At 33.1% G+C, this 9735-nt stretch overlaps 1 protein-coding gene across 1 annotated transcript; it reads right to left on the bottom strand.

Moving 5' to 3' along the window:
* Window positions 1-482: 482 nt before the first annotated feature.
* LOC110715065 lies at window positions 483-2909 on the bottom strand. Its single transcript, XM_021893641.1, has 2 exons — window positions 709-2909; window positions 483-621 (listed from the first exon to the last, which is right to left on the bottom strand). The coding sequence occupies exon 1, from the start codon at window positions 1953-1955 to the stop codon at window positions 1395-1397; it is 561 nt and encodes a 186-aa protein (XP_021749333.1). The 5' UTR covers window positions 1956-2909; the 3' UTR covers window positions 483-621; window positions 709-1394.
* Window positions 2910-9735: the final 6826 nt, after the last annotated feature.

Raw genomic sequence — 9735 nt, forward strand, 5'->3', positions numbered from 1 at the left:
TGATTGATTTAATGCTCTGTGACTAGATTTGTGTAGATCTTTTATGCATGAGTTTAACAATATTGATTCAAGATTCGACAGATGAGAATTGATGTTTAGGTCTAGTTTCAATAGGCAGGTTAATTTATAAATGGTTAAGTCGAGATTCGAGAGATGAGATTTATTACCGGTAAATTAATTGTGTGATCGTAATACGTAGCGAAAGCCTTTTATGATCTGATTAATGTATGCATTGATGATTGATTATTATGTTTTACCTTGGAATATTATTTATTGGTGAACTTATGCCCTAGGCCTTTTATTCATTGTTTCTCCTCCTACTTTTATTCTTTCCCACTTTTACTCTTCGTAGTTTAGTTTCCTTCGATCATTATATTTTGGTTACTTTATAATCTAGATTATATTAATTAATTAATTAGGAATAGAAAGACTCGTTTCTCTGTGGATTCGACCCTACTTCCCTATCTACATTAGTTAGAGGATTTAGGAATTACTTTTGATTAGGGGATACGACTTTACCCTGTCACCTGGGAACTGAGGTTTAAAGTTCTTCACAAGATGCTTGCAGCAATATCTCCTTCACACTTTAGGTGACAACTCAGTGATTGCCACATCTATGCCCTATACAAACAATTAGTATGTCATATTAGTTTGTGAAACTTATCAAAATAGTTAAAAAATACAAAAAAAAAAGCTGTAAAAGGTTACCTTTTGTCTATCAGACATGATACACCACTCATCACCTCTGCTACTGTCTTTTAATGCATTCTTCAAGTGCCAGATAAAGAATTTCCAGGTCTCACTGTTCTCCCCTCTAACAATAGCCCAGGCCACTGGAAAAATTTCATTATTGGCATCCAATGCAACAGCTGACAGTAAACAACCCCCATAATTCCCTTTAAGGCGGGCTCCATCAACACCTAATAGGCTTCTGCAACCATTAATTAACCCATCTAGAACAACTTTGAAGCAAATAAAGATACTACTAAATGCTAAAGGGCTCTCTGGGTGATTTGGAGGATTCTAAACAGGGTGAGCTATTGAGTCTGAGTTCAAGCTTTTAAGTACATCACAGTACCTAGGAAACAGGGTGTATGACTCATCATGACCCCCATGAATTTCATTCAAAGCCTTAGTTCTTACCCTACAAGGTAGACAGTGCCATTTCCACCCCATATCTTTGCCATAACAATTGATTCAATGACTTAGCAGGAATGTCATTGTGTGCCCTAATATCATCAAGAAGAACCCTTTTTTCCCACTTCACATTCACCATGTTGTTCCTGGAGCCTAATCCTTACATGTGTTTCAGAGTTCTAAATTAGCTTGATTGCCCAAGTAATACCATTAGGCAGAACTGATCCATGCAATCTCCATTCATAATGAGCATCTGATCACCTCACAGTGTACCTAGTGTTGTTGGCATAATCCACAATAACTGCAAAACCACATTGAATGCAGTAGTCTCTAACAACATCTCTTAGATGCTGTTTGTCAGTGAAGAGTTGCCACTCTTTCAGAACAATTCTCCCAAAACCTTCATCTTTGAAGACTTCTGCATTATTGTACAACTTTGCTAAGTAGTTTTCCTCATCTTTGTCACACTCAAAGATATGTTCCTCAAAAGGATCCCATGAATCTTCAATCTTTGGACCATATTCATCTTCAGATAATTGCTCTTCTATGTCCACACTCTCAACTGTATCATCATCACTGTCATATGGCTCATAGGCCCTATCTTCTTGCTCATTAGCTTCATCAGCATCCTGCTCATCATGTACAGACAAGCTCTCACTCCCATTTAATCCAACTGACACACTTAAGGCCCTACTTCCTACCCCAGATTGAATATGCTGGTCACTGTCACCTCCACTTGTACTCGAACTTATTACAATGCCTTTCCTCTTTGCTGTAGTCCTAGGCACTCTTTGCCTCTTAAAGAAGACTGACCCCATGTCAGATTTTGATGAATTTGATGTCTACCCAACTCCATGCTCCCCAACATTTACCATAGGAGGTACAACAGACTGGGTTGATGGTTGAGGTTGAGTTTGTTGGTTGCTAAATTGAGGTTGGTCGTAAGATTCAAGCTTAGAGGTAAGAATTTGTACAGAAATAGGCTCATCAGGCTGCCATGGGGTTGGGGAAATACTAAACCAGTTTTCTAAAGCATTCCCTCTCCCTCTACCTCTTCCAGTTCCCCTCCCTCTCCCTCTTGGCATCCCTACATTATCAGCATGCTCTCCAACCTCTCCCTCTCCCTGTTCCCCTCCCTCTACCTCTTGACCTCCCCCTACCTCTCCATATCCCAGTCAACTCTTGCTCAGCAATAACATCTGATATATAGATAAGAGTTGTCAAAAAGTAGTATGACATGAGAAATTGGCCTGAAACCAACCAAAATCCATTCCAAGTATATCCAAAAAAAATTGAGCCTTTTCAAACTAACTTAAATCAAAATTGACTTTTACTCGTTGTAAATCAATAAAAATACAACCTTAACCCAGACCAATGCTAATTAAACCTATGATTGACCTGTATCTAAAAACCACTATTAAACAATAAAGGTTGTTATACACATTCGGATTGCTCAACTTGAAGATTAAAGGAGATTATTGTTCATTTAATCATCAAATGAACAAAAAATAACATTGGATAGTACAACATGTCTATATAAATTTTCATAAAAATAATCACTTGCTACCAAAATCAAAAGGCTTGATTGGTATGGGATACAAACTAATTTATTTTACTTTTTTCCATTTATATACTAAATTGCCTATTTCTTAAGCAAAGCTTAAAATTATTTTTGCCCCCTCCACATTATGCTAGTTCTCCTCCATAATGTTTTGTTTTTTGTTTTTTTTTTTTGAAAAAGCATAGTTGTTTATTCTTAGAAGCAAATTAAGCTTTCCTTCCAAATAAAAAAAAAAAAACAAAACAAAAAAAAAAAACAAAAACAAATTAAGCTTAATTTGACTGGTGAAAACAAATGTTTTAAATTTTGAAAATTATTAAATGGTCTTAGAATTGTACAAGTAATTAAGTTGGTCTCATTTCATTTTCTGTTGACTTAGTTATTAAATGTTTTCTAAAATTATTAAATGGCCTTAATTATTACGTACTCCATAGTATTATTTTGCTTGTAGGGAAAATGTGTTAATCTGATAAGCATTCATAATTAAGAATGAAGAAAATTCCAGCAAGATATAACTAAGTGATATTGACTTAATAATAATGGAGATATTCAAAATGATTAAAGTGATTGATATTATTATCTTAGTCTTATGTCAAAGCTGATCATATTAGAGCAACATTACAACATGTCAACATGTATATATCATTATTATATCCTAAAAAAACTTACATATGCCTTTTTTTTTAAGGGTAATGATATATATAACCCTTAGGGCTATGTATAACCGTATAAGCATTAAATATACTTCTTTAAATAGACTTAAGTTGGGAATTCATGATAAATCACGCGCAAATCGGTGTGATTAATGTTAATCTATCCTTAATATTTCCTTTTTTTAAGCTTCTTATACATAGCCCATTTATCATTTTTCTTTTTTTATTTTTATTTTGCTAAAATGCTTTCTATGGTCATCATTTGATAATTACCCTTATGTATATGTATTTTAGTAACGATACGATACCAACAACTAGTGTTATACTAATACACATTAATTTTCAAGTAATTTTCAAGCAACTATTTTATCTCCAAAGATTCCTCAAGGAGTTAATGCAACTTAATAATCTGATCTTAACACTTTGCTCTGTTCACTTGTATTGTAATGACATGTTTGACCACTTGGAATCTTTCATTTTCATTATGCACTAGTGTAAATTACAAAAATCTAATATTTGGAACAGTACACATTCTAACAAGATTTTTATGTTAATAATTTTTTTTTAAATTTTTTTTATGTTGGTAAGCAATGTTGAATAACATCTTTTAAGTGCCTTTTTTTTTATTTTTTTTTTTTATTTTTAAATGTTGGTAAGCAATGTTGAATAACATCTTTTATCAGTATTAATATACTTGTATTAGGTTTGACCATAATTTTTAAATAACGTAGTAGAAAATAAATTATTTTGGGATAGATGGAGTATAGTTTTTTATACGTAGTGTGTGTATATATATATATATATATATATATATATATATATATATATATATATGAGAACTGATATAAAGTTTTAGAACATATGAGTAAAAATTTAGAACATACGAGTAAAAATTAAAAACATGTCACTCAAATGAAATTTAGAACATATGAGTAATAACTTAGAACATCTGTGTGAGTAATAATTTACAACATTTTATTTAAGAATTGGGACATATGAGTAAATATTTAGAAAATCTATTTTATGAACTTTGGGATATACAAGTAAAAATTAAAAAATCTGATTTAAGATTTAGAACATGTGAATAAAAATTTAGAACAACTGATATATAATATACAAATATAAGTAAAAATTTAGAACATACAAGTGAAAATTAGAATATATGCTTTAAAATTTAAAACATATGATTAAAAACTTAGAACACACGTTTTAAAATTTAGAACATGTAAGTTAAAATCTTGGAACAAGTTATTTAAAATTTATAACATCTAACTTTACTAACTTATGGTTTAGAATATGGGAATACTAATTTAGAGTATTTGATTTAATTTAGAATACTAAGTAAATAGTTAGAACATTAGATTTAAAATTTAGAACATATAAAGTGTTCTCATATAAAAAAGGGTTCTCACATAAAAAAGGGATTCTTACAAGAGCTTTCCTCCATACATATAATGAATGTAAATTTTTTGTAAATAATGAAGGAAGAAGTGTTATTGATTATTGGATATGTTATGGTAATAGATCAAGAATCTAACCCATGCTCACACCTAGTTTTTAATTTTTTATGCAGTGAAAAAGCAATTGAACATATGGGCTATGGCTACTAGGCAATGAACGGACTTTTTCATAAACTTTTTATAGAAAATCAAAATCTGTCAAAACCCCAAACGTAGACTAATAGACTAATTCAATGAGACCCAAAGTGTTTTTTGTTAGCCCAAATTATTTGTCAAAAGCCCAAGAGTAAGCTAAGAAATTGTACGGCTAAATCGCCTGGATTTTCGTTGCCTCTTGAGATCAGCTAGGATAGAATTGATTACTCTGTCCTGTAGAATAAAAGCAGTCTGATGTAATGGACTTACTGAAAAATGATTTTGGCACGTCTATCGGGAAAACATACATTTTTTTTCATGCCTTTTTTTTTAATAATTTTATTTATATGTGGCTGGACACACCGTATGACCGGGCCGGGGTTACTTGTAAGGGTTACTTTATATATATATATATATATATATATATATATATATATATATATATATATATATATATTTCTTTTTTTTAACGGGTAGGGGTTACTTATTCTGGGGTTACTCGTTTGGTCGAGGGTAAATTATAGGGTTATTTATTCAAACACTCGACCGGTCAAAGGTTACACTCACACTGAAAACGAGCTGAATGACCGAGTAAGTAAAAACCCCTAAAAGTAACCCCTTAATAAGTAACCTCCGAATAATAATAATTTAATAGTAATAGAAATAGTAATAAGGACATTTTGTGAAAAACTACCTTTTAAACTTTGAATTTTGCGAAAAAACTACCCTAAAAACAAAATGTTGTAATTAACTACCTTATAAAGTATAAAATGTTGCAATTAACTACCTTATAAAGTATAAAATGTTGTAATTGACTACCTTCCACCGGAATAACACATTTGATTTTTATATTCCGGTGTTGAACATGTCATGTGAGGGTCACATGACCCTTTAATGACTTAATTCCCCCTTTTCTCCTAAATTTTCCCGCTTTATACCAACTCTTTTCTTTAACAATAAGATTAATCATATTTTATATTGTTTATTTGCAACCCATTTGATAATTATATGGGCTGAATTGGTGTAAAACGGGAAAATTTGGGAAAAAGAGGGGAATTAAGTCATTAAAGGGTCACTTGACATGGTCAACGTTGGGAAATAAAAGTCAAATGTGTCATTCCGGTAAAAGGTAGTCAATTACAACATTTTATGTTGTATAAGGTAGTTAATTACAACAACAATAATATAATAATAATAAAATCTGCTCTACTATGCTAGGCTCGGCTCTACTCTGCTCTGCTTCAATTTGCTCAGCTGAAATCTGCTCTGCTCCGCTTTATCCAGAAGCTCAAAAGAATAGGGATGAAGTCATAAACACTACTAAAATCAGGTCGATTCCACCATCGGAAAATATGCACTTTTCGACGGAAATATTCTGTCGAAAAATTAAATTTCTGACCGAATTTCTATCCCTTGGAGTCTAATTAAAAAAAAGGAAAAATCGTAATTAAACAGCCAACCCCCCTCCCCCTTTTCATTTCCGCCCCCTTCTTTCCCATACTTCTTCTCCTTTTCATTTTTTCTCCTCTCCTCTTATCTTCTTCTCGATCTTCTCCTTTTCTCTCTTCTTCTCAATCTTCTCCTTCTCTTTCTCTCTCATCTCCACCTTCCTCCTCTGTCTTGTTTCTCGGTATTCCTCTCACTAGGTGAAAAATAGTGATCCCCACTGGTTCAAAAACCACATTTGCCACCAGTTTTGAACCGGTGGGCATTTGAAGGGTGGGAATTGTGCATCACAAAGCCACCAGTTCAAAATCGGCGGCAAAACCACTTAAAGCCACCGGTTAACCGGTGGCAAAAAACCTTCCCGCTTTATTTTTTTTGTGTATTAAATATAAATGCCACCGGTTAATCGGTGGCAAAAAACCTTCCCGCTTTATTTTTTTGTGTATTAAATATAAATGCCACCGGTAAACCGATGGCAATGTACATGTAACTTTTTTTTTTTATCTTTATCAAAAAGAAATATAATAGAACAATTGAATAAAAAAAAATTACAACATCAAACTATAAATCGAACAATATCAATCAATATAATAGAAAAACTACAACATATGATCAAAAAAAAAAATTACAATATAAATCAATAAAATCGAACAATTACAACATATAAATAATAATAAAAAAAATTACAATATAAATATATAAAAAAAAATTTACAATATCAAAATAAAAAAAACCCCATACAACATCTAAGTCAATATTCTTGCATCTTGACTTTTCGATTTAAGATCTAAATCAATATAATTGCAACAATTAAAACCAAAACAATAAATCGATTAACAAAAATAAGTTGTGAAAAAAATTACAAAAAAACCTCTGAACACTATGCATGTACCCATAAATTGATTAAAATCAGTTTAAAAAAATCCAGAAAAAAAACCCACAAAAATAAAAACAAAAACCCAGAAATTAGTTAAAAACCCAGGAAAAAAAAACCAGAAATTGATTTTCGAGAACTCAGAAAAAAAAACCAGAATTAAAATCACAGAAGGAGATTAAATTAAAATCGATTAAAAAAAAAAATCAGAAAATACCAAAATCGATTTATTAAACCTAGAAAAATCAATTAATTAAACACTGAAAAATCCAAAAATCGATCAACTAAACCCAGAAAAATCGATTAAAATCCAAAATCGATTAATTCAACCCAAAAATAAATCTAGAAAAATCGATTAAAATCAAATTAACCCCAAAAATTGAACCCTAACCTCGAATAATTTTGGATTAAAATCGAATTAAACCCTAACCTCGAATAATTTTGGATTAAAATCGAATTAAACCCTAACCTCGATTAAATTCGGTGTTGCTCATGCATGTGTTCGTGGTGTTATTGTTGTGGTGGTGGTCTTGGTGGTCTCGGCGGTGATGGAAAAGTCGATGTTTCTCATGCATGTTATTGTTGCAGTGGTGGTCTTGGTGGTCTTGGAATGAAAGAGAAGGAGAAGGAGACGAGAAGGAGAAGAGGGAGTAGGAGATCGAAGGAGAAGAGGGAGTAGGAGATCGAAGGAGAAGAGGGAGTAGGAGATCTAAGGAGAAGAGGGAGTAGGAGATGAGAAAGAGGAGGAGAGGTGGGAGAGGAGAGAGAAAGAGAGGGGAGAACAAAAGGAGACGAGGAGAGCAAGAGAGAGGAAGAGAAGGAGGAGAGGAAAGCGTAGGAGAGAGAAAGAGAGGGGTTGAGAAAGAGAGGAGTGTGTTAGGGTTAGGGGTTTATAAGGGGAGCATTTTTTTTAACAACAAAGCCACCGGTTCAAAACCGGTGGAAATAATATTTGCCCACCGGTTTGGTTTGAACCGGTGGCAATACTATATCCCCACAATCCTGTCCATTTTCCCCTTTTTTTCCCCACCAATTTTTAAAAACCGGTGGCCATTGAGGGGTGCCTTTTTGCCTTTTTCCACTAGTGTCTCCTTCTCTTTCATCTCAACCAATTTCTCTTATCTTCTTCCTTTTAATTTCTCTCCCTCCGTCCTCCTCTTCTCTCTCCATCCATCACCCACATCAATCACTGTCAACAACAACAACAACGCTGCAATGTAACCACCACCAACATCAACCACCCATGAAACCCCGACCAAGACCCTTGTTTGCTGCGTCTACAACTCCATATCGAACTCAAACATGGCTCGCCAAATTAATGGTTTTTAGATCGAATTCAACCATAAAAACTCCAGATCTGGGGTTTTCATGGTCGAATTTGACCATATAAACCCAAAGTTGAAGATTTCATAAGGTATGTTTACCCTTTTCTATTAATTTCTTATATATATATATATATATATATATTTTTTTATATATATATATATATACACACATATATATATATATATACATATATATACATATACACACACACATATATATATATATATATATATACACACATATATATATATACATATATATACATATATATATATATATATATATATATATATATATATATATATATATATATATATATATATATATATATATATATATATATATATTGGGTAGTGTCGATGGTGGTCTGATGTGGGGGTAGTATGGTGATGGTGGTGAAGCATGGTTGATGTGTGTGCATGTGGTGGGTGTGTGTGATGTGTGTGCGTGTGGTGGGTGGCGCTGGGTTTGTGGTGGTTGTGGACCTAATTGGGTTTAGTGTTAGGGTGGGGATGGTTTTAGATCTGGTCTCTGGCTTAATTTGAGGAGAGTGGCGGTTTGGGCTTAAGGTTAGGGTTAGTTACGGGGTGGTGGTGGTCTGATGTGGGGGTTAGGGTTACTTAGGGGTTTGAGGTGGTGATACGCTATGTCGGTGGTGGTGCGGTGTTTTTTTTTTTTTTTTAATTTGATTGAAGCACTTTCCAAAGGAATTGTGTCCATCGAAAATTTCCGACGGACTTTCCCGGTGTCGAACAATCTCTTCCGACAACATAATTCCGTCGGAAAAGTGAATTCGACGGAATTTCCGTCGAAAAAGGTCGTTTTTCCTACAAAATCATTTATGACAACCGGTTCCGACGAAAATTCCGTCGAAAACGGGTTTTCCGACAGAATTCAGGGTGTTTCATCTTCGTTGAAAATGACCTTTTTTCTAGTAGTGTAGAGATCCCATCTCCTCCATACAAGGTTCGGATGAAACAAGTTACAAATACCCCATCTCCTTCCTACAACCAAACATTATAGGTATTACTGGAATAAGTCGATAAGACCTGGTAAATCAAGCCCTTTAGAGAGGGAAATTAAAACATCTACAAGATTTGTAACCCATAAATCTATACTAATATATTAAAAGGCGTTTATAAA

The sequence above is a fragment of the Chenopodium quinoa genome, unplaced genomic scaffold (assembly GCF_001683475.1).
Source record: "Chenopodium quinoa cultivar QQ74 unplaced genomic scaffold, ASM168347v1, whole genome shotgun sequence".
In the NCBI taxonomy this organism is placed as follows: domain Eukaryota; kingdom Viridiplantae; phylum Streptophyta; class Magnoliopsida; order Caryophyllales; family Amaranthaceae; genus Chenopodium; species Chenopodium quinoa.